This window comes from Thamnophis elegans, chromosome 9 (assembly GCF_009769535.1).
Source record: "Thamnophis elegans isolate rThaEle1 chromosome 9, rThaEle1.pri, whole genome shotgun sequence".
Lineage (NCBI taxonomy): Eukaryota > Metazoa > Chordata > Lepidosauria > Squamata > Colubridae > Thamnophis > Thamnophis elegans.
This window is the reverse complement of record NC_045549.1, coordinates 18,504,809-18,531,224: the sequence shown is the minus strand read 5'-3', so window position 1 is coordinate 18,531,224 and position 26,416 is coordinate 18,504,809. Positions and strand designations below refer to the sequence as shown.

The window sequence follows — 26,416 nt, the reverse complement described above, 5'->3', positions numbered from 1 at the left end:
TTATTCTTATGGTCGGCACAGAGTAACTGGATTTGCATGAAATTGCATTTATTGGCTGTCAATGTGATTAATCATGTGCACCAGGAAAATAGTTTCCTCTTTAATAAATATATATGAGTGATTTTACTTGTTAAATGCTATTATTGTACTATGCACATGGGTAAAGGCTAAGAGTTAAAGGGAAAGAAAGATGGGCTGTAATTAAAGGATCTGGCATTATTACAAAGTGATTAGTTGGGTGGAGGGAAGACAATTCCAAATAATATTCATGGCAGATGTGAATTAAATGATACATGATATTTATTCTTTTATCTTCACAAAGTGTTTTAAAACTTGTAGGGACTTTGCATGTATACATATATAGTCAAAAAGAAGTATAAATGATTGACCCATAAGTACAAGCAACCAAGTTTATTACCATAACAGTTTATGTACAAATATATTGTACATGATAGCATTAGAACAAGCACCACATAAACAAATGCTATGCCATTAACTTCACTTTCAGCAAATTAGCAGTGGTAAGTAATCTAAGTGTCAGGGTTCCAAATAGCATCCTCTATCAAATAAGAATCCGAGGCTAGAGATTCCTCAAAATTCAAATTTATTAAAGAAGCCATGTTGACACCTCTGGGAAAACCCAAATCTGAAAGCTTCCAGGTTTTCCCCACCCAATTGAAGGACTGTACCAGTGTCACGAAGGAACAGGGACAAAATGACCTTGACTCTTTGAGAAGGAATGTTGTTATGGCTACATATCTCCCATGTTCCATTCAATCCCCTCTCCCAATTTCCCACAGTAGAATATGTGGCAGGCTTGAGGCCCAATACAAAGATGGCTTCCAAGCCTGACACTAAATATGGATATAGTTCTTTCTATGGTGTAGTAACAACATTTTAATATTCCAGATATTAAGTTCCAGATATCCATTAGTAGTTATTTATATACTTGAGAAACACAGTATTACAGTATATCAAATATTTATGACCATTGCGCTAAAAATTCCAGCCAACATTCTCTGGTGATGATACGGAAGATGTTGGAGGCCATTTACTTGGGTTTATTTGGATTTTTATATGCCTAAATGGTTTTTCTATCATAGAGGAAACACATCCTTCCTTACCCTTACCGACACATGTGCACAAGCACATCAGTGATGGGTTGCCAATTTTTTACTACTGGTTTGGGCACGTTCACGCATGCAACACTTCAGCGCCTGCAGGTGAGCAGAGCCTCCCGCCTCTGCTACTACCAGTTCACCCGATCCAGGCTAAATCAGGAGCAACCCACCTCTGAACATATACAAGCACAAACAGAATTATATACAAACAACCCTACTTCGGTTATTTTTTGTTTTTCTATGGATTCTGACTCTTTGTAAAACATTGCTTGCCACAATTGCTGTCGAATTAAGCTTATATTTATGTTGATAAACTACCTAATAGAAAATTGCAGATCTGTTTAACAATGGACCCCTTTACCATTTTAATGCATTTAGATTTAGTGCACAAATTTGTAACACAATTATTAGCATGGCCAAATATGTCGGCGTTGCTTGTGCTCCAAGCAGTACTTCAGAAGATGGATGTTGTTAATTTGGCTGGCAAAGCCAGTAGATCCTCTACTCTACTATCCATATCCTGATCCCAGTGAGTCACAGGCAAGATAAGAACTTGTGCAATTTAATTTCATTAAGGGTCACTCAGATACATTTTACTTACCACTGTCAGAGCAAACAGTAGAACAGTTTGTGTTTCTATATTCTTGCAAGAGCTAAAATTTAGTTTATCAGCTCCCTATTCTCTCAAGGAAGATAGCTAGAAGCTATTACCGTATTTTTTGGAGTATAAGACGCCTCCCCCACAAAAAGAGCCTGAAAATTTGGGTGCATCTTTTACTCTGAATGTAACCCCCCACCCCCACCCCCACCCTTCAGCCTCTGAGTGTCTTATTCCTGGCTGCAGATATTGCATTTTTGGGATCTGCGCTTCGTGTTTCCAGCCTCCAAACATTCCATTTGAGACCCGTTCAAGGCTGCTGGGATCGCTAAAGCACACTGATCACTGCCTCTGTGCTTCTGGGAAAAATAATGCTATATCTCTTCTTTGACTCAAAAAAAAAAAAAGCTTCCTAAGGAAATCACCTACTATAGAATTGTAATAAGTTCCGAGATTTAAGATGCAGTGAATATGTTTAAGCATACACCTGAACTATACCAGGTGAGCTATGATCAGGACAGCAAAAAAAATTGAATAAATGCATTTTCTGTGCAGCAGCAAATTGCTATTTTAGTAAAGTAAGAACTACCAGCATTTAACAATTAAAATTTTGTCTGAAATGGATTTTTAAAAATGTTTTTGGTTTATTTATTGCATACAAGTAGTCCTTGACTTACGACCACAACTGAGCTCAAAATGTTTGTTGTTAAGTGAGACATTTGCTAAGTGAATTTTGTCCTATTTTATGAGCCTTCTTGCCACAGTTTTTAAGTGAATCCCTTCAGCTAATAAATGAATAACCTGGTTGTTCAATGAATCCGGCTTCCCCACTTACTTTGCTTGCCAGAAAGTTGCAAAAGGTGATCACATGGGACACAGCAACGGTCATAAATATGAAACAGTTGCCAAGCATCTTAATTTTTATCATATGATCATGGGGATGTTGCAAAGGCTGTAACTGAAAAATAGTCATAAGTCACATTTTTCAATGCATTGTAACTTTGGATGGTTGTTAAATGAACTGTTGTAAGTCAAGCAATGCCTGTATTTTTTTTTCTTCCTAGAAATTCAAATAGTTGTTCCAAACTCTAATCTCTTAGCTAAATAGAGAACTGTAAGTGGTTTATCATAACACAGAGAACTGATTCAGACAAGACCCTGTGCCCAAAAGCCTAATTTCCCCTCCCCGACTCAGATTCTAAACTCAGAATACTCATTCACAACTGTAACAAGGAAAACTTGTGTAAGGATTTTTTTTAAAGATCATTTTAATGAAAGTTTTTAATAATAATAATAGTATAAGAAAATATAAACTAAGGAATAAGGAAATGTTTTTTTTAAAAGAATAAAAGATATAGAAAAAAGAAAAAAAAATACAACTTCCAGTCTCCATTACAAGTACAAACCAACTTAATACTTCTAAGTATTAACTACATTTATGACATTACATAGAGATATCTCTTCATCCCATAGCCCATCCCTCACCCCAATTTTTTATTTTATTATAATAACACAAAGCAAAGTTGAAGGGAAAAATATAAATGCATGAAATAGAAGTCATTCTAACTAAAATTATTTAACATAAAGGTAAAGGTTCCCCTCTCACATATGTGCTAGTTGTTCCCAACTCTAGGGGGCGGTGCTTATCTCTGTTTCAAAGCTGAAGAGCCAGCGCTGTCCAAAGAGTCTCCATGGTCATGTGACTGGCATGACTAAATGCCGAAGGAGCACAGAACGCTGTTACCTTCCCACCAAAGGTGGGCCCTATTTTTCTACTTGAATTTTTACATGCTTTTGAACTGCTAGATTGGCAGAAGCTGGGACAAGTCACAGGAGCTCACACTGTTACACAATGCTAGAGATTTGAACTGCCGAACCGCCGACCTTTCTGATCGACAAGCTCAGCATCTTAGCCACTGAGCCACCACGTCCCCTTTTAACATAAGCTTTGTTTAAATTTTCTTTTAAAGACTCAGTACCAAACAGGTGAAAATAAGAGAAAACTTCATATCCAAAAAAAAGCGCAATATTTAGCCTGCATGCATAGAAATATAACTGAACGTCTTGGTCCTTTTCCAAAGGTAATTTATTGCAGGTCTAAATATAAAGTAGGTTTCCTTGACACAGGACTGTGTAATGTCCACAAGACAAAACCCAGCACACATTGTTAGACAGACAAGGGGATGGATAGAAGCAACTATTCAGAGCTTTGTTGGCTGCCTGCCATTCTGCAAATGGTACAATTATGAAATATTTGAGACCATGGCTTTTTATAAGATAAATGCTGAGCTGCTGTGTGTGATCAACACACAAACTTAACAATAACTCACCTTGGATACCAAAACCATGGCCTCAGAATGATAAATTGCACATCCCTTGCAAGCATAAACCAATCCTACTCTAGGGATAGATAATACACAGTAATAAGCTGCATCCACTCCCAGAAAGCTGTCATGTCAAAATGAAGCTAGGGGCTCTTGATTTAAGATAAACTATTTTACCCATAGGGGAAAAATGCATCTGCAGCAGGTGACTTCCTCTATCTCTCTACGCTGATGAGGAGAAACATGACACCACAATATTGTGATTATAAACAGCTACGGGGATAAGTTTTGCTTTAGGCCACAGACAGGCTTAAATGAAACTAAAATGTACTTAAGTGCTTTCTGATTACATCAGAATCGAGATGCAAATTCATTATCATGACGACTGCAAATACGTGGTCAAACAGAATGGACCACTGAACATAAGGAGAGCATTAAATCTGACAGAATCACGCAGTCTTTGTATATGATCTGCCCATCAATAATAATAGGACAAAATGTGATGACCATTAACAAACCATTCCCAGTAGACCAATGGATAGGAAAATATATTTCTATATATTTAAGAAATCAATATAATTATAGAATTATATTGTATATATATTAGCAGTTAATGGTTGTACTCATCATATGATAACCCTATTATCTAAAACTCACATTGCAAGGCAATTCATCATAACAGATTTATGTCGATTTATGTCCAACATACCGGCAATGAAAAAGGAGGATACATGGAACCACATTACTATCATTTCCATGAATTCTGGAAGAAAAAAAACCCATAAAGATATATTTCAAACTATCTTTTTCTAGCCTTGTGTATTCCTGAATTGTGAGGCTAAAATCCTCCGAATTCGGGGACTAAAACCCTCCGAATTCGAATGACATTAATTACAGCAAGCTATAAACTAAAAAGTAGTGGCTCAGTGGCTAAGACGCTGAGCTTGTTGATCAGAAAGGTCGGCCTGTTGGCGGTTTGAATCCCTAGTGAGCTCCCATTACTTGTCCCAGCTTCTGCCAACCTAGCAGTTCGAAAGCATGTAAAAATGCAAGTAGAAAAATAGAGGCCACCTTTGGTGGGAAGGTAACAGCATTCCATGCACCTTTAGCATTTAGCCATGCCAGCCACATGACCACGGAGATGTCTTCGAACAGCACTGGCTCTTCGACGTTGAAGTGGAAATGAGCACTGCACCCTAGAATCAGGAACGACCAGCACATAGGGGAAGGGGAACCATTACGTTTATAAACTAAAAAATGATGGGGGAGAAGGATACCAAGTATGGCAAATTACACATAATTCTAAATTCCATGAGCATTCTAGTGGAAGAATGAAAAGGGAAAATCAGACATATAGAAAAATTGCACAGCAAATAAAAGATATCTCAAAAATTGCTATTACTATTATCCTTCTCATCTTTCCTATTACCTTCTACTATTGATATATTATTATTATATTATTTTATTGTTTGTATGTACACTGAGAGCTTATGCACAGGAAACTAATTCCTTGTGTGTCCACTTACACTTGGTCAATACATAATATTCTATTGTATATTATATTCTATATTCATCTCTCTCATTATAACAGCACTTTCCCACTTCCAGATATTCATTTTTCCCCCTAATGTGGGATGTGAAACGAAACAAATGCTTGCATTTTAAGCATTTCTAAAATGCTTTGAATATTACTATGGTCTGTGTCAAAAAGAATTTCAGCAACAATAATCCTAACAAACATAGTTTAATAATAATTCTGCATATTTTCAAAGAGGAACTGCATTCAGCATTATTATTTGGGAAGGATGTAGTTGATCTTTGAAGCAAACAATTCATCTCAACATGGCACTAAGCTGCTGCTGGTGGTTTTGGAAATGTTTTCAAGAACTTTCAACTTGACTTACACATTTTGATCTTGCTACCCCAAGTTGCTAATGTGTAAAAGTCCATGTTACGGATAATTTTAAATTACTATAAAGATATAATAAATTATGGGACAGTGAAATGAGGAGAAGAAGAACAAAAGAGAAGGGATGGTAAAGATTCTGCAAACTCTAAAACTAAGCAAACTAGTTTTAAGCCCAATTTCCTTAACTTTGACTTTCTTATGCTGGTGAAATAAAAGAATTTTCCACTTCTGTTGCATATATAAGAGCAAGCAATTGTAATATATATATACTGCACGTACACCTAAGAACTTTCTGCTCTACTAATCCTCTTCATAGGAATGAAAAACAGAAATAGGAAGAAGTAATCCTGAAGTCTTACTAAAGGATGGAATAAGTGCAAATCTTTTTAGTATTAAATCCAAGAATTTGTACTGAAATAATTACAGTGGTAAGCTAAGTGAGGTCTGATTAATAAACATATATACAACTTTTATAAGTAGATTTGTAAAAGATGATATTCTCAACACAGCCAGTTTTATAAGCAATCATACATTCCATGTACCGTATTTTCACGACCAAAAGCCGCACCGGATTATAAGCCGCAGTATCAATTAACGTTAATTTTTCAAACTTTTTCCACATATAAAGCGCACCGGGTTATAAGCCGCACGTTTCCCGACGCTTCTGGACATCTGTTGCAGTCGCGAGGAGAGCGCGAAGGTTCTTGGCGCTCCAGGAAGCCCCTAAAGCAGCTGGGGAAGGCGCGCGGTTTGGTTTCTCCTCCCTGGATGTCGCAGCAGCAGCCCCAAGCGCACCGATCTCTGTGTTTTTCGCATCGGGGCATGCTCTTGCAGCACACCCCGATGCGAAAAAACACTGAGATCGGTGAGTTTGGGGCTGCTACTGCGACATCCAGGGAGGAGAAACCAAACCGCGCACCTCCCCCAGCTGCTTTCGGGGCTTCCTGGAGTGCCAAGAACCTCCGCGCTCTCCTCCGCTCCTCGCGACTGCAATAGATGTCCAGAAGCGGCTTTTGGGGCTAATGGGGATTGGATTTCCAGCTCGATAGCCCCTGCCACTTCTGGACGTCTATTGCAGTTGTGAGGAGCCAAGGAGAGTGTGGAGAAAGCGCGAAGGTTCTTGGTGCTCCAGGAAGCCCCGAAAGCAGCTGGGAGATCTTTTTCCACATATAAAGCGCACCGGGTTATAAGCCGCACTGCCGGTTTTGGATCAAATTTTAGGATTTTCAGTGCGGCTTATAGTTGTGAAAATACGGTATGTCCTTCTCAACACCTGTTTACAGGAAGATTATTCCTATCAAAAGCACCAGGTAAAACTGGCAAACTGAATCCTAAAATGTCATGTGCCTAATCTCTGTTATACCTCTACAAATTACCTTTTGATTCTTCAAAAGCAGTCATTAAACTGTAAAGTGTTAAAATTCTTTTTTAAAAAAATGAAGTCACAGTAATTAGTAATGCACAAAATGTCAGATTTTTAAGCTACCTACCATTTTTGACCAAATGCTTATATACAGCCATGCAATGCTTTTGGTTTAATTTCTAAAACTTTGTGGGATAACAGGTGTGTAATTGGAAGGCTCAGATATTATATCATAATACACAAATGATGTTTACATAAATGACCTTTGTGATCATATTATAAGCAGCTGCGTCTTCTTTGCCGACGATGTAAAACTATTTAACACCCCAGGCAATTATACTACTCTACAAAATGAACAAGGTTATGTATCTGAATGGTCAAACAATTGGCAACTTCAAATGTCTGCTAACAAATGCTCATTGGCAATAAAAATCAGAACATCAAATACAAGCTGGGTGGAAATGATCTAAAAGATTACCCATACCCTGTCAAAGACCTAGGACAGTGGTGGCTAAACTTTTTGTTGTTGCGTGCCAAAAGTAGTGCACATATGCCCATGCCCATAATGCAATGCGCGAACAATGCCCCACATCCCCCATGCATGCACATGTGACACCACAATCCCCATGCCCTGTTTTGGGCCTAATAAATTTGTGGTGACTCTTTTTTAACTGCAATGATATTTAACTGAATGAAATGAAATCATCTTTCTTTAATGTGGACCCAAGCAGTTCAAACCAAAAAAAAAAAAAAAAAGACTGTGCGGACTTAATGCACATATTAAAAATTGAAGCAGTCCTATATAGGACTCAGCTGTTGACCGAAAGTGTAAGAAGATATCTCATGTACAACAATACAAAAAGATTTTTTCCCCCAAGAGTTTTGCTTCCTAAAAAACTTTTGGTGATTATGATAGATCCCTTCAAACTCAACCCCCCAAAAATTTCAGAATGACTATATCCTATAAGACCATGACGGCGAACCAAAGTGGCACACAAAGCCATGTCACCCAGCAAGCACAGCTGTTTGTCTTCTGGGTTTCTGGCGTGCATGCGCGCGTGATTATTAGCTGTCATTTGTGTGTCCCGCAGTGCCAAAAACCGGTGTGTGCATGCACACCAGCCAGCTGATTGTCAGGTGTGCATGCTCGCTAGAACCCGGAAGTTCAGCTTTTCCGGAGCGCAACCCCGACAAGGGCCTCCACATCACTGCTATAGGAATCTTTAGAAATAAGAAATAGCAGCCAAAAATCTGTAGGATACACCCAAAAAGTATCGAGGATGCAAATTGTTTGTTGACCAATTAGTAAGACAACTGCAGTGAGTATTTTGCCCTTCATTTTTTTCCCCCTTTTCTGCTGCACCACTTTAGCAAAACATTCAAAACCACAGTGACTGTTTTTCAGTACGCTCACCCTTCTGTCCAAGGTACTAGGAGTGAAAGGTAAATCTTGTCATTTTCACTAATAGCCTTGTAAAGACAAAATGTTATATAGCAACTGTACCACATCTTTAATTAGCTCTTTAAAGCCCTCCACTTATCGAACAGGGGACTTAAAAGCTCAACCACAAAGCCAAAGTGCATATTCATTCAAAAGCTGCAGCTAAGACATATGCAGCCACTAGAAGTTAAAGCACAGAGCTGGAAAGGAAATTTACAAGCTCTAGGGCAAAAGATTTCATTTTAAAACAGTGTGTCAATGTGCACAAGTGTATAATTCTCATAGAAAAATGGAACTAATTATACTTATGTTATTAAATGGGTAGAAGTAATATTGCGATATTAGAATTCAGCTTAAATAATATCTGATAGGCAGAAAGAAACTAATAACAAAGAGGAAGAAAATGCTTCCTGGAGTTTTACAAATTAGGAGGGAAGCTATGCATGTAAACTACCTATTTTAACATTATTATAAAATGGAAAAAGTTGAACAAACGAATTAAACAAAGTAACAAAAGAAAAAAAGAACTTTTTATACATGTATTATTTTCCACTTACATTGTTGCATTTGAAGTTATTCATGTTGCAAAACAATGTAACATCCTGCTACTAATGAAGTTATGGTTAAAATAATTGTAAAGGTTGAGTTGTTCAGATTCAGGTCAATCTATTTTCTCCCAAATAACTTCCACAGCTACTTCTGAAGAAATTATCAATGTAATAATTATCATCAATGAACAAAAATGTTATACTCCTATAGATGTTTCTTGATTCATCCTAGGCTGTGAAAGCTGGGCTGTAGCTTCAGTGTTGTCTGAGAAAGATCATAAAGTACACAATTTGTGAAGTAATAAATGCTTAGACAATTTCAAGAATCAAAGAATGAAATAGAAGCTGAGTAGCTCCAGGTTTGCCCAAGCTGTAGGTGGTAAGTATCTTAAGTCTTTGTGGAAAAGGGAATTTAAGCTGTCACTCGAGGGGAAGGTAACTGCAAAATAACCCCATTTCTCCCAATCAGCTGGAATAGATGGGGGCGGGGCCAGTCAGAGGTGGTATTTACCAGTTGTCCGAACTACTCAAAATTTCCGCTACCAGTTTTCCAGAACTGGTCAGAATCTGCTGAATACCACCTCTGATGCACATCACAAATGGCATTCTGTAAAACACCATTTTCAAAGCTCATGCTAGTCATCAGATAAATAACCAAAACATTATTGGCCATAAAACATGAAGTTAGAATTCAGGTTGGATTATGCCAAATTATAGGAATTTCCAGCTACATCTCAGTTTGACTATGTGTTTTGCTTTGCTTTACAGAAGTATTGCAAAGTCACCCCAAAAACAAATGACAGCAGTTTTACTAGCAAGAAACAGACATTGGCTCAGAGTAAACCTAAATAAACAAATCCCAGTTGGCTTGGCAAAAATATTAGAGGTTTGTGCAATATATGGTTTGGGTAGGCTAAATGAGGCAGAAGAAGGAGATACACAGAAAAAGTCATTACGCAGGAAGAGTGAATTTAAACTTGCACAGAAAGGGGAAGCTGCTTCTTCTGCATTCAAATGTACTGAGTTATAATGGGTTACCTTTTGCGCCGATATTCATTTTTGTTCAAAATCTGGCCTGATGCTCAAAGTTTATGCATTATAGAATTTTATCAAACAGTTTGAAAACCTAACTGCCAAAGCAATTTTACTCCTACCTCCCAAGAAAATAAACACATCTTCTTGAAGAGCACTGAAGCTATAACTGATCCAAAATGTAGCAGAATGGGCAATTTTGAGGGCTAGCTTCCAATAGGCCTTCAGGTATAATTCAAAGTGTTTGTCGTTAACTATAAAACCCAGCATGCAACATGTTACTTCTGGGACTACCCATCTTCGATTGTCTCTGCTCATCACACCAGAGATGTTCCAGCACCCATCTCTTAAACTGTGTCATCTAATGAGATCTAGGAGTTGTGTTTTGTCTGTCACTGGACCTGCCCTGTGGAACCTCATTTCCCTACCGTTCCAGATTCAGATGGCCCCAACCAGTGGTGGGATGCAACCTGTTTAATAAACAGTTCGGTGAGTCCGTGTGCACAGCATTCAAAAAAATAAGCTTTTTAAGCTTCATAACTTACCTTCTATGTCAGTGCTTGTGAGTAAAACAGATGATGCATGGCAATCTGCTGTGCCACGTGAATCAGCTGAGCTAAAAACAGGGAAATATAGGACAGGAAAGTACAGGGGCGGGTAGGCAGGGCCAAATGCTCACTGGAACTACCGGTTCGCCTGAACTGGTCCGGACCGTCTGAATCCCACCCCTGGCCCAACCCTGTCGGAATAGGACAAATTGCCACAGCCAAACTCACTGCAGCTAACTCTGCCTGGCTGACCTGCCATGGCCAACTCACCATGGCCAACTCGCTGCAGGACAACTTGCCAAGACTAACTCGCCATGGGACAACTCACTGCAGAACAATTTAATAATTCTATTTAATTATTTAAAATAAATGTAAAAAACATTTTAATTTCTGCCATTCACTTTTCGTTGTCCCTCCTTTTGCATCCTTTCTTTAATTACTCTATTCTACTATTTCTTTAATATTAGTGTAACTCTTGTCCTGAAATGAACTGTCCTGTGGCAAACTGGCTGTGGCGAATTGTCCTGCAGCATGTTGGCCACGGTGAGTTGTCATGGCCAACTTGGTGGGTGTGGCCAGGATAGGCTGGGGCCGCATGGGCCAGTCACTTGCCATCTCTAGGATGGCCCCACGGGACAACTCTGTACCTACCGTGGCCCATATCTGGCCCATGGGCCATGTGTTCAACATGTCTGGGCTACATAAATGCCTCAAAGCTACAGTTATATTTCAGCTTCCCTCTGGGTTCCCCAAACTTCAGCAGTACAAAGGACAATTTAATTTTTTAAACAGATTAACAATGTTCTTGTTCTCTGCAATGTGCATTGCTTGTTTGTTTTTAATTTAAAAGAAGTAATCAATTTGATAAGAATCAAGGACTGGAACATTCTATTCTTCTAACATTCTCAAATACATTCGCCAAATGAACTAAAATGATATTATAGGTAATCCTTGATTTGCGACCATTAATTTACGAATCGTTTAAATTTACAATGGCTCTAAAAAATGCAACTTACAACCTGTTCTCAAACTTATGACCACTGCACCACCCCCCTGTGGTCACACAATAGTGATTTAGGTGCTTGGCAAGTGAGTCACATTTACAATGACTGCAGAATCCTGCAGTGACACAATTGCAAATTGCAACTGTCCAACTAACATCTAACAAGCAATGGGAAAAGCTGTGTTTGCTTAATGACCATCTGATTTGCTTAACAACTGTAGTAAAAATGGTTGTAAAATTGAGTCAATGACAACTTGCTTAATGATAACATTTAGCAATCGAAATTGCAGGCCCAAGTGGGTCATAAATCCAGGACTACCCATGTTTCCCCTAAAATAACACCGTATCTTAAAAAAAATTATCACCAAAAAATGTACCACGTCTTATTTTGGAGGGGGGGGAATGTTGTCCACTGATTCACCTCATTTGCATGTGTCGCTCCCAGCCTCCTTTTCACTGTCAGAGGCCTTCAGGAAATTATGTGGCCAGCAAGGCCTACAAGACTTTCCTGAAGGCCTCTGTAGCCGATAACAGAGTTCTGGAACAAGCCCTTCAGGGAAGCCTTGCCAGCTGCATAAAAAATGGGCCAGCAAGGCAGGTGTCAGGATGTGCGAGGCGTGGTGCAACTGTCCCAAGGTAAGTACCGTGTTTCCCCCAAAATAAGACAAGGTCTTACTTTTCTTTTGACCCCTGAAATAAGCACTTGGCCTTATTTTCGGGGAAGTCTTATTATTTTTGAGGTGCAAGAGGTGGCGACTGTAGATCATGACTGCTGCTATGTTGCAATATTTTCGGGGAGGGCTTATTTTAGCGCACGCACACAAAAGCCCAATGGGCCTTTTTATCTGGGGAGGACTTATTTTAGGGGATACATGGCAGTATGGCAGCTTCACTGCCCCATCCCCACCTTAGATTAATTTTTACCCGTGCAGCCTGGAGTGTGTGGAGTCTTAATTAGGGCTTATTTGGGGGGAGAGGAGGGCTTATATTGGGCACAGGTATAAAAAATCAAGCTAGGACTTACTTTCAGGATAGGTCATATTTTCGGGGAAACATGGTACTGTATTTCATACCGTACTTTTTCAGAACTGAGCTACATCACACCAAGAGAGACTGGCCACGAGAAACACCTGCAAGTAATAGCCATTTTAACCAATGTAGAAGAGTGATTTGAGGATAAAAGCTGGCTAAGATTTACAGGTGAGCAAAAAAGAAAAAAAGGATAGTACACAAGATACTGATTTCTTTCCTCCCCAATGATGTGCTCTCTCGGGAATCTACATATCACCTAAAAGTACAGCTTGGAAAAACAAAGTTCAGGGAAAAAGAATGAGTGGAGAGATATCTCACTGTAGTTACGCTACCTTGAATCTTGCCCTTCGAGCGCTACTGATTAAATCCTGTTCCGCTGACCTTAGAACGCCTCAGATTATTGTCTCCTTGAGTTGAGATATGCAAAACATATCACAGCTTTAACTTTCTAAATATTTTCTCTACAGGATATGCAGCCTCTGCCAAAGACTGGAAGGACCGACTAAAGTGTTAGTTTCCTCTGCCCCGAGAAAGTCAAATGTTTGCGGTTTTAGGATAATTTACATTCTTTTCAAGTAATACACCAACATGACATCAATCTTACACAAAACAACTTATTTATTGGAGTGTTGCGGAACACCACAACCGAGAAAGGAAGATAAGCTTTTTAGATAATATAATGAGAGACCAGCTTCCATTTAACTCTAAATAAATCAGTTTAAAGTATCCACTTAATACAATCCTTTAGAAGTGATTATAAAAATATAGTAATAAACTTTGTTAAACGTTGCCAGACAGTTAAAATGAGGGAGCCTGGAATATTAGATTATAGATTTGCATTTAGGGACCTGTTACCTTTATTTTTGTATACTATCCAGTTATGGGCAGCATGCTGTAAGAAAAACCCATAATTATTATAAAATATTAATAGCTCTGACCTATGGCAAAATGTATAAAAGCACACCCTAATTAGGAAGTTGTCTTGGAATATTACATCCTTTTCACAGCAAAAAGGGAAAGGCAATGTAAAACAATAACAAGTTTTTGGGAATTTCTCCAAGGGATGATAGATACATTTGGGAAGATTTATCAGAAGGAGGAGGTGAAGGAGTTCCTGAAAATTTTACTCTGCTAGTCATTGCCAACGATAGGGAGTGATGCTCATCTCCATTTTAAAGCCACTGACCCAGTGCTGTGCAAAGACATTTCTGCAGTCATGTGACCAGCATGATGTCACGGAGTATTGTTACCGTCCCACCAAAGTGGTACCTATTTATCTACTCAAAATTGCATGCTTTCAAACTGCTAGGTTGGCAGGAGTTCACCCTGTCCTGTGGCACTCGGGTCTCAAACCTGAACTGCCAGCTTTCCAGCCAACAAGCCCAGCTTCTTAACCGGTGAGCCATCACACCGCCTATGCTGAGCATTAAAATACTATATTTACTGAATGTATAGTTGAGAATAAAACCAGAAGTGCTATGGAATAAATTTCATATTATACTTTGGGGGATTAGTTTTTAAATTAATAGACCATACCCATTATCTTTCCAAGATAATTTACCATTTCTAAATATTCAAAATGCCCCTTTCAGGATAACCTGTCAACTAATGAGATTTTCACTACATTTGCAATTTGATATCTAGGATCATTTTATGCTGAAATGATGTGCTATTAAAGAATGTGCCATAATGCAACAAATTATTAGCATGATTTTGGCTACTGTTTGAAACTTACAGTATCATGAGTAACTGGGCCACAATGAGTAGTAAAACAAAACATTCCTCTTTAGATTCTCCTGTTTTTTGCTAAATGAATTTTGCCAAGGATTATTAGTTCAATTTGTATTAACGAAGGATTCCTTGTGGATAAATAAGGGAACTCTGGGTTCATACTAGGATAATAAGTCAGATTAATTAGTAAACCCAAGTGACATATTTTTACTATCCCAGTTTGTTAACTACTATAAAACAAGGGATTCCCGATTTGGGTGTAAAAAGGGGACATTTTAATTTAATATACCAAATACTATATTCTGAATTCCTTAAAGCATAATTCATGGAACTCTGAATATTGTTCTACCCTGATTTTTTTTCTCATGATATATATCTATTTAGCCCAGAGTTTCAGATCACCTTCCCAAATTTAGTAGTCTTGGTAATATTTGAGTTACACCTCCCAAAATTTTACACTAGCAATTCCAATGAATTTGGACAATCACAATATAGGGAACTATCTTTCAAGTTATTAAATAAAAAGTATGTGTTTAGTTTGCAAAATTATTTTTTTACATTTCCAAATATAATTACTTAGGTAAAGGTAAAGGTTCCCCTTGCACATATGTGCTAGTCATTCCCGACTCTAAGGGGCGGTGTTCATCTCCGTTTCAAAGCCGAAGAGCCAGCACTATCCAAAGACGTCTCCATCATCATGTGGCAGACATGACTAAATGCTGAAGGGGCACGGAACGCTGTTACCTTCTCACCAAAGGTGATTCTTATTTTTCTACTTGTATTTTTACATGCTTTTGAACTGCTAGGTTGGCAGAAGCTAGGGACAAGTAATGGGAGCTCACTCCATTATGTGGTGCTAGGAATTCAAACCAACAAACTGCCAACCTTTCTGATCGACAAGCTCAGCATCTTAGCCATTGAGCTACTGTGTCCTTCTTAGAATTATTTAGGAATAGTAAATTTAAGGAAGGAGCAGGTATAAGACATTGGATTGTTTTAACTGATCCCCCCATCCCAAAACACAGCCGAGAATAGGATTTTCATAATCCAAATCAGGGCAATTTTTATTTTCCTCTTTGTCCACTGAGTTTAACTTGGACAAAATTAAGAGTCATATTTTGCTTGAATAGTTATTTAAGAAGATGAATTAATTTATGTAATTGTATGTAACAGATGAACAGAGAGAGTGTTTTAGAATCATTGTATACGTCTAACTCTTGTCATGCAGATATTCAGAATAACTTATGGTTGCTCCTAAACAGAGATTAGCAGCTTCCCTTGGTAAAGGGTTAAATCAGGCTTATACGGTATGATAACAGATGCCTTCTAAAATTGAATGGGAGAAGAACCCAATATTTTAGAGATTTTAAAGTCCCCATAAGGAATAGAAAAAACACCTCAGTCACTTGCCAAATCCATTTTGACTCTTATATCAACAATCTTAATTAATTTAAGTTTGTTTTTTCCTACCTTACAATATGTACTAATTTAATTTTACAGGGTGTACAGGTTTTCTTTATGAGTAAATATTTAAAAATAATTACCATCTGTACTTTTAGTTGTGTGACCTATTTTGGAGTGATTTTAAAGATAGCTAAAATAGATGTGTTGTATAAACCCCTTTACTAGCATCAAACCAAACTGCCTTTGCTTTGTAGAAAAGCATCTGGGTAAACAGGAAAAAGTGAGATAAAGTACAGCAACTGTGAACAACAAAACAAATCCAAAAGAGAGTGCTACTAATCACCCCCTCTGAAATTCACTTCAGAAGTTAGTTTGCACGTAGCTTAAAAAGTATTGAAGCAGTAACCTGTCTCTTAACACTTCTTCAACTTGAGTTCAAAGAGAGGGGGAAGAAACTGGTTAAGTTATATGACTATGTTTTCAACAGCCCAACTGAACTAAATGGCTTATCCACAAGCTGACTGTTATATTCTCAGAGTCTTTTCCAAGTTTTTAAAATCAATTCTGACTTCATAATCTGAAACTTAGGTTTTTTTTTTGCCTAAGGACACTAACTTGTATCTACTTGTCAATTCCTCGTCACACATTATTTTTGTGAATTAATGAGTGCTTGAAAAATAGCTGTGTGCCTAACTGAGAGACAATTTTGTCTAGTGGTTACGGCGCCTGGCTAGAAAGCAGATCATGAATTCTAGTCTAGCCATGAAAACCAGCGGGGTGACTTTCGGCCAGTCATTCCCTTTCAGAGCAATCCCACCTTGCAGGGTTTTTATTGTGAGGAAAATAAAAGGAAAGTATGTTGGATAAGTTTGCCACTTTTTGTTATTTGTAAAAATAATACATATAGGATGCAAATAAATAATTTCTACAAATTATGTCTACATCCGCTATAATGGGGCACAACCCCATTGTTCTGTATTCGTTAAGCTCATTTCCAAATTTAGAACTGTTATTTTGATTAGTGTTCTAAATGATTCAAGAATTTTCAAAGCTTTTTCTTTGAATTTCTACTGAAAATGATAGGGGAATTAAAAAAAAAACAAAGCAACTTTTGAGTAAGGCAAATTCTAGAGCCGAGGTGGCGCAGTGGTTAGGGTGCAGTACTGAAGGCCACTACAGCTGACTGTTATCTGCAGTTCAGCGGTTCTAATCTCACCGGCTCAAGGTTGACTCAGCCTTCCATCCTTCCGAGGTGGGTGAAATGAGGACCCAGACTGTGGGGGCGATATGCTGACTCTGTAAACCGCTTAGAGAGGGCTGAAAGCCCTATGAAGCGGTATATAAGTCTAACTGCTATTGCTTTTGCTATTCTCATGATGACATAAACTGAAACTGAGCTACCATATCTTTGGTACATCTTATTTTAACTACCTGCAATATACATGGATGGTTTCCTTATTCTTCACTTATAAATAAAAGAAACAGAACCTTTAGAAAGAAAATTCTTCATTCTACAATGGCTTTTTTTGCTAAACTACTGAGATGCTTGAGATATATGAATAGATCTCCCAACGTTGTAGGTTCAGGAAGATGGCTAAATCATAACTGGATTATAATCTATTAAGCTCTTCCCTCCTCCTATATTTTCCCAATATAATTAAAACTCAACCAAATTATTACTTGATTTGTTACAGAAAAGTTACAATGATACATATTTTCTCTAATGAGACCCAACATAAGCTCAGAGATATCCATTTCAGTTGGGAAAATCCTATGAAGGACAAACATCAACAGATAGTCCATCTCCATTTCCACTCTATCTGATTTCAAGGAAAATCCATATACATTTTGAGATGCAAAACCATCTCCTGTTCTAGGATGATATATACAAATAAGTAAATTTTTCTAAGTAAGATTTTTTCTGAAAATAATAATTTGGGCTTTGTAAGTACCAAGTGGCATGTTTCTACATGGCATAAAATATCATTTGACTAAACATTGAAAGAGAACAATCTTCCTGCTTTTATTTTAAACCAGAAATACCGTATTTATCGGCGTATAACACGCACCGGCGTATAACACGCATCCCCCATTTTAACACAAAAATTTGAGTAAAAATTTTTTTCATTAAAAATAAATGACTTGGAAGCTCGGAACTTAATGTTGGATTAAAATTTATAACATTAGAACATGAATTATAACATTAACTCCTCAACATAAAGTGCCTTCCTTCCTTCCCTCCCTCCCATCCCTTTCTTTATGTTTTCTTCATGCTTTCTTTTCTTTTTCCTCTGCTCTTTTTAAATCCCCCCCCCCTTCTTCTCCTCCTCTACATTTAGGTTGGATTAGTTTGTACAACGGTCATCAAACTTCTGAAGTAAAAATAAATAAATAAATCATATTTAAGAAGAAGAAGAAAAAGGAAGACGTTTTTAGTTAAGTCAAACGTTTTAATAAAAGTTTCATCTTTTAAGATTTGTCCAACACATCCAATTGTAACCTTAACAGTAAAGAATATCACCCCAGCTGCTAAAGGTTCAACCAGTCTGAGAACCATTGAAAAGACAACAGTGCAAAATCCAAAAGACACAACTTCCTCACCGCCATTGCTTTGGTACCAAATCTTTGAGGAAGGGGCTCCAGAAAGGAGGAGGAGGAGGAGGAGGAGGAGGAGGGGGGGGAGGAGGAGGGAACCAAAGAGAGGCTTTTACCGAGTCTGCGCCCCACAGCCAGGACCGTCCTTGCGCCTCAAGCCGCGTTTCTTCCCCGCAAAGCCCTTCGGGCAACCCGAGAGTTCCTTTTGGCGCCAGAAGGGCTTTGCAGGAAGAAACGCCGCGTTTCTTCCTGCAAAGCCCTTCTGGCGTCAAGCGGAACTCTCGGGTTGCCCGAAGGGCTTTGCAGGAAGAAACGCGGCTGGAGGCGCCAGGACGGTCCTGGCTGTGGGGCGCAGACTCGGTAAAAGCTCTCTTTGGTTCCCTCCTCCTCCCCCTCCTTCCACAGTCTGTGTGACGCTGCCGCCAGGCTGAGAGCTGCCGCTGAAACAAGTTTGGGGAGGTCCTTTGCAGGCAGCCAGTTCTAGCTGCCTGCAAAGGACTTCCCCACGTTTGCTTTGAAAGAAACCTCTGCGCGGGAGTTAGAAACCTCTGCGCGGGGGTTTCTTGCCATGTGCGCGGCCGCGCACCTTAGAGGGAACAGTGGACCCGGCGTATAACACGCAGTATCGGCGTATAACACGCAGGCAGGGTTTAAGCTTGCAATTTTAGTTTTAAAACTGCGTGTTATACGCCGATAAATACGGTAGTTATTTCCATATAAGAAATGTAGAAGTGGTCTGCTCTCTGGAGAATCTGAATAATGGATATGATGAATTCCATAGCCTTACTTCCCTGTAAAATACCTGGATAATATTAATAATTGAAGTAGAGATGAAAGTAAAGTCTGTATATATGCTTTATGCGCAGATTCAGGAAAAGAAAAAGAAAAAAAAAACCCATTTTTAGTTCAGATTCTGTATTCATATTTGTTTTAGTTTTGCTCATGTTTCCCATTTTTAATATTCTAATCAAAAAACAATATTAAGTTCCTTTGGATGGAAACATTGTCAGTATTAGTCTTTCAGCAGTTCACTGCAGGTTTCCTGCATAAATCTCTCCACACCCTTACAGATGTTCGTATCTCAGTACAGATCTATTTCCCTTGAGAATCAGCCAAACCATTAAGAATCTGCATTTTAAGGTGGGAAGAGCTGCATGCCATCTGGGAATGGAATATAAACTATTCAAAATCTGTTTAAGTCTTTAATTCTTCAAAAGTCATCCTTGAACTTCCTCAATAACGCGGGAAAATAAGAATATTTCAAGGGGGGCACAAGTGAAAAGCATGTAAAGGCATGGGGACCACCAAACATTAAAATGTATTATATTGCAAATATCACTTTGTTGAAACCAGAATGCACACCAGTTACTGTCCCAAGGCTCGCATTACTCAAGTAATACATTACATAAAGTGTGTAAAGGCTGATCTTTTTTACCGGAATGGGGCCTACACATTGGGGGGGGGGGGACACAGGAGAAAAAGAAAGTAAGAAGGGGGACACAGGTAAAAAAAACCATGAAGAAACACTGGGGTAGAGGACCAAGAATGGACAAAAAGAACTAATTTATGAAAACTGGATTCGTCTTCCATAAGCAATTCCTTGGATTGTTTTATCTATGTGAGTATACAAAATTCTTTCTCCCTGTGCTGGATACCAGCCAGATAATGCTACAAGTAAAATATAAGAACTATGTCACCATATTTCAAGATTGTGTGTAAATACAGACAATGTATACTCAAAGAGCATGTAAGGTAAGCCTTCATAATCCAAAGTGATATATTTAAGACACTGGTTTGCTACCAGACAACTGTTGAGAGCTGGATATGTTCAAATTCATTGATTTCAATAGGTCAAAAGTTACATTGTAAGTTACATAAAGCTTTGAAAATTAATCTCAACTCCCAGTTAAGTTTAGCTGAATATTGTTCAAATTAATAGAAAGGTTCTATTTTTGACCAGAGTACTTCCACAACTGTGCATACAACTGACTTCATGGAAATGTACTAATTGCTAATATAATTTATTTAAATCAGTCAGTTTTCTTTCTTCTGTTATATCTGTTTCTAGATTTTTGAAGCACTTCAAACATTTGATCCCAGAAGAGGTCATTAAATTTTCTTTCTTCCTTTTCAGTCATTTTCAAAAGTTTGCTGTTCCTCAAGTGTCACTTGCATTAATTAGCTGCTGTACCTTAAAAATGCTAAGAGCCCAAATCTCTTAATACTGCCTCTTTAATTCTTTCCAATAGCTCTTTTGAAACGGCAACATTAAGCAGAACTTGCTACTGATTTTAAAAGGGCTCTCTGGAGCACCGCATCACTCAATTTGAAATATTATTCAAAGAACCACACAGCAATGTTTTTAAAAGGCAGAAAAACAAAGGAGAGGCCTGGCAAGTTATAACATCCATCTATTTCTAAATTAAGCCTTTCCCGGCACAACGCTATAAACCTTGTGGAACCTTGAACACAAATCTTTCTTTAAAAAAATAATAATAATCCAAGAAGCTCAGAGATTCTGCCTAAGTTGCACTTTTTAGTGCAAGATGTTCAGCACCCTCTCAGAGATACATTGCACAGCATTTCATCTTCTTACCCTTCGTGTGAATGGAGAGCAGCACAAGGAAGGAAATATGAAGTTGCCAATTCGGTTCATCCAGCCAGTTCATTGCAGCAGAAGCAACAGCGGCAGCAGCTTGTAGTTCTCTTCTTTCCCCCCTCCTTGCTTAGTTCGCAGAGAGCTCTCGCACTGCTCCCGCCTCTCCGCAGTTCAGATGCGTTGTGCCAGCGGAGCCTAAAGAAGAGAAGTTGAAAGACAAGCCTGTTACAAACTGGTTCTGTCACCACATAGTCCTCAACTGATCACCCTTGCAGGAAGGACAACAAAAGGGCAGCAGAATTCCAAGCAGGACTGGATTCCTGAGACAGGAGCATGGACTGATTGTTGCCCACACAGGGAATTCATGTAAACTTAGAAGTTGCAGCAAATCAGGAGAGAGGGGGGGGGGGGACAGAGAGAGAGAGAGAGAGAGAAACTCAGACCGAATGAGAAAGAATCTCAGCTCCCTTGTCAATTTCACACTTGTGTTCACAAAACAAAGCCATGTTGCTTCAAAAATCTAACACGTAGTTTCTAACAAGATATAGAATTCTGCCTGGGATTATCCAGAAACAAAAATAAGTCTATTTTATCCACCTCCACAAATGTTAGCTGTTGTTTTTTTTAAAAAAAAATATTGTTTCACAGAATGTATTACACTGGCAACTGCCCTTTTCTGACAGCCCCCCCCCACCCAAGGAACGATGATAAATAAATCAAATCTTACTTACACTATTCTTTATAAGTCTCTAGGCCAGTGAGAAGCCCCCTTGGGTAAAACAGCTAGTTCTTTCCTAGGTAACTAACCCAGTCCCATCACAAAACCGTCTACATATTTACTTAGAAGCAAATTGCATTCTATCAATGGGAGTTTATCATTTGGTACAGGGATCCGTAGTTAAAGTATTGGGATAGGATGGAAAGACCCAGATTCAAATCCACCCTTATCATCCATGGATACTCAAAGGCCAGTCTTGTTCACCCCAACAAAGCTTATATGCATAAATATCTACTGCAGGGGTGTCAAACTCAAGGTCCGGGGCCCAGATCCACCCAGTAGGGTGCTTAGATATGGCCTGCAGGGCCACCCTGGCAACAGCAAAGGACTGGTCCGCGGTGCCTCTGCCAGAGAAAACGGAGCTTGGGAGGGCTGCATGCAGCCCTTCCGAGGTCCATTTTAGTTGGCAGAGAGTTGCAAGAGGCCATCATAGCTGAAAATAGAGCTCGGAAGTCTGTTTTCGCTGGCTGAGCACTCAAGCCACCACAGGCACCCCCACCACAAATGACATCGAGCTGGCCATGCCCACCCTGGCTACGCCCATCCCAGCCCGAGGTCAAACACAATCCTCATGCGGCCCTCGATTTAATCAACTTTGATACCCCTGATCTATAGGATCAAATGCTTTTCTCTCAATGACAGAAATTCAATGTCCATCCCAATACAAGCTTCTGTACAGGTGACACTGCACCATAGCTGTTTTTGTCACTTGCCCTTCCTCAAACTCCCATGACACACACACACCCTGCAGACATGCCCATGTACAGGATGGCTGTCATGGCGATAACTAGAAAGAATCTCCCCCTATTAGTCAACTTTGAGTTCTTGTAGAAAAGGTTTATAACTAACAAATAAATTAAATCGTATATTTCAGTTAGGTCCATTGGTTTAGTGATCGTAATTAGTTTAGTGTCTATGGAGATTCTCATTCATCCAGGTCATGGTTCTTCTTCAGCTCTGAAGAATGGATCAGAAGCAAAAAGTCTTCAAAGAAACTCCAAAAAGTCCAGTTGCCTCTTTAAAAAAGCACCTTTGGGGTAATTAGTTTAGTGTTCTTCTGCTGGACTATGTTAAAGTACAAACTTTCTCCTCCATTTCTATGGAGAGCATTGCCAGAGAGGCATGCGCTGCTTCAGTCAAGGATTACAATAAAAAAAAAACCTTACTATTTTACTGCTTGTAAAAAAAATGAAACATAAAAAAATAACTTGGAATTTAGCACATAGTCTCTACAGTAGTTAAGGTGGTCCAAACTTGTTTCAAACTTCAGTTCAATCCTATAAAAGCATTCATGTTTCACCATTCTCTCACCAAACAAAAAAAAAAAATCATTCTGCAGATTTGACATCTATAAACTTTTTAAATATAATTTTGGGAAAGTACAGATAGTCCTTGACTTATGACATAACTAGGACTAGAATTGCAATTGCTAAGCAAGGCAAGTCTTAAGAGAGTTGTGCTCAATTTTACAAAGTTTTTTTTTGCCATGGTTGTTATGTGAATCACTGTAGTTGTTAAGAGGGTTCACTTTCCCCCATTGATTTTGCTTGTTGACTGGGAGGATGGCAAATAGCAATCGTATGACCCTGGGATTCTCAAACCTTCATTAATGCATGCTGGTTGCCAAGCGGGTTTTGATCACATGACCATGGGTGTTGCAATGGGTGAGAATCGCCCATAGGTCACTTTTCCCCATACTACCGTGTTTCCCTGAAAATAAGACAGGGTCTTATTTTCTTTTGACCCCCAAAATAAGCACTTGGGCTTATTTTGGGGGAGGTCTTATTATTTTTGAGGTGCAAGAGGTGGCAAGCATGGTCACCTCATGGCTACTGCTGTCTTGCAATATTTTTGGGGAGGGCTTATTTTTGGGGGAGGGCTTATTTTAGCCTATACGCTTAAAAGCCCGATTGGGCTTATTATCCATGGAAGGGCTTATTTTCAGGGAAACAGGGTATTATAACTTCAAATGGACACTAATGGAATGGTTTGAACTGAAAACTGCCTATACATCTTTCTGTTCAAGTTTGTGGAAAACAACAGATCTTTTTCAAGCTTGTTGTGAAAGGAGGATCGTCACTTTGAGGAAGTTCTGTCCAGCATTTAAACTGGTTTAAAAGTTTTTTTAATGCCCTCTTCAATTTAAAAGCACTGAAGTTGTTTTGCTCATACTACATTTCATACTGAACTAGGGGGCACAGTTAGCAGTTAAAGATGCTAAGCTTGTCAATTGGAAAGCTAACAGCCCAGATTTGAGATCTGAGCACTAAACAACAGGATGAGCTCCCAAACCTAACCAAAAGTAATACAGTGGCTACACAAGGCGTACAACATAAAAGAAAACACATATTACAAAAATTAAAAGGGACATTAAATAAAGTATCCAAAAAATACCCCAATTGATATTTACAATAAAAATTTAAAAATTAAATTAAAATTAACAACCAAATTAATCCTATATTTTATTCTATTCAGGCCAGGCCGGCTTGCTGGAAAAGCCAAATTTTTAGGGCGCGTCGGAAGGACCGGAGGTCGAGGATTATACAAAGCTCCGGAGGCAGCTCATTCCAGGCGCTCCCACAGAGAAGGCTTTACCCCTGGGGGTCGCTAGCTGACACTGTCTGGCCAACAGCCCCTAAGGAGGCCAACTCTGTAGGATCGCACTGGATGGTGGGAGGCTACTGGTGGCAGTAGGTGGTCTCGCAGGTACCCTGGGCCTAAGCCATGGAGCGCTTTAAAGGTCATAATTAGTACCTTGAATCGCACCCGGAAGACAACTGGCAACAAGTGCAGGCCACCTAAAAGGGGTGTAACATGGGAGCACCTAGGTACCCTCCAGACCTTCCGCGTAGCCCTTAAAACCTGGCTGTCCTGACAGGCCTGGGACTAAAGACTTCAACCCCCACCCGAATAGTATGACTGTTGTGCTTTTTTAACGATGTATTGTCTTCATGTGTATAACTTGTTTTGTCCTTCCCTCCCCCTGAACTGTGAGCCGCCCTGAGTCCCCCCAGGAAAAAGGGCGGCATATAAATAAAGTTAAATCCAAATCCAAATACCCCCATGAAAACCCGCACGGCCACATTCTGGACCAGTTGAAGCCTCTGGGTGCTCTTCAAGGGCAGCCCCATGTAGAGAATATTACAGTAGTCCAGGCGAGAAAGGATGAGGGCATGAGTGACTCTGCACAGAGCATCCCGATCCAGAAAGGGGCGCAACTGACATATCAGGCAAACCTGGTAAAAGACCCTCCTGGTCACGGCCATCAGGTGTTCTTCTAAACTAAGCCGCGTATCCAGGAGGACTCCCAGATTGCGGTCCCTCTCTGAGGGGGGTAAAGTTTCTCCCCCTATCATCAAAGATGGAACAAGATGCACAAATCAGGATGACGGAAACCACAGCCACTCAGTCTTGGAGGGATTGAGCTTGACCCTGTTCCTCCCCATCCAGATCCGCACAGCCTCCAGGCATCGAGACATCACATTGAGGGCATCATTTGGGTGGTTTGGGGTAGAGATGAAAAGTTGGGTATCATCAGCATATTGATGATACCGTACGCCAAAACCACAGATGATCTCGCCCAGCAGTAAATTAGCTCTGGCCTGTGCCCTGGCAGATTCCCCCCCAAGCCCCCCCCTTAAAATTTGATTTAAAAACCCCTGTAAGAAACCCCTAATAAGTCTCTTCTTCGCATGCCACCTCTCGGGATCCCAAGATCCATCATTAAGGAAGTGTCTTGATAGGCAAGAAGGCCATCCCCGGGAAAGGGGGAGTTCCCGAAGGGAGTAAAGTTCTGTCACAGTATAACATAGAGGAGAGTGTGACATCAACCAAACGGGATGACATCACGGGGAGATGGAATGGGGAGATGACATGTTCATGAGGGGGGGCAGCCGACAGTGTTCAAGGGGGTAGCGGGAAGCCTATGTCCATCATAGCAATGGTCGTTGTTAAGGACAATATGTAGGGGTAATGGCCAGATGTCAAAATCGCAGCAGATGATAAATTGTGAGATGGTGAAGCGGCCAGTGATGGCAGCGGCGAGGACAGTGGTGGCAGCAGTGGCTGCTCCAACAGCTCCAACAACTAAGCTCCATCCATGCCAGCCGCACTCATATCCATTGCCAGGGCCACACTCCGTTGACCCAGTCCATAGTGTCACAAGAGGAGGTGCCAAATAGCCAAATGGCACAGTATGGTGGCCCAGGCAATGGCGGTGATACCAGAGGGGGCCACAACAAAGGACACTCCCACTCCAACTTCGCCCACGCCAACTACCGAAGCCATCCGCTGGCCTCAATATCCATGGCAGCTGCCTCAGCCAATCCCCGCTGATCCAGCCTATCACGTCCATAAGCAAGGTGGGGGGGGGGAACAACCGGGATAACAC

The 26,416-nt window shown here is 39.7% G+C and overlaps 1 protein-coding gene across 3 annotated transcripts in view; it reads right to left on the bottom strand.

Annotated features, from left to right (window-relative positions):
- The window catches only part of BMPR1B (bone morphogenetic protein receptor type 1B), a 211,857-nt gene that overhangs the window by 56,325 nt on the left and 129,116 nt on the right, over positions 1-26,416 (bottom strand). For all 3 annotated transcript variants that reach the window (XM_032224511.1, XM_032224510.1, XM_032224512.1), the window contains one exon: positions 21,246-21,443. In XM_032224511.1, the coding sequence (XP_032080402.1) occupies positions 21,246-21,318 (73 nt within the window). In that variant the 5' untranslated portion in view covers positions 21,319-21,443. The remainder of the gene's footprint in view (positions 1-21,245; positions 21,444-26,416) is intronic.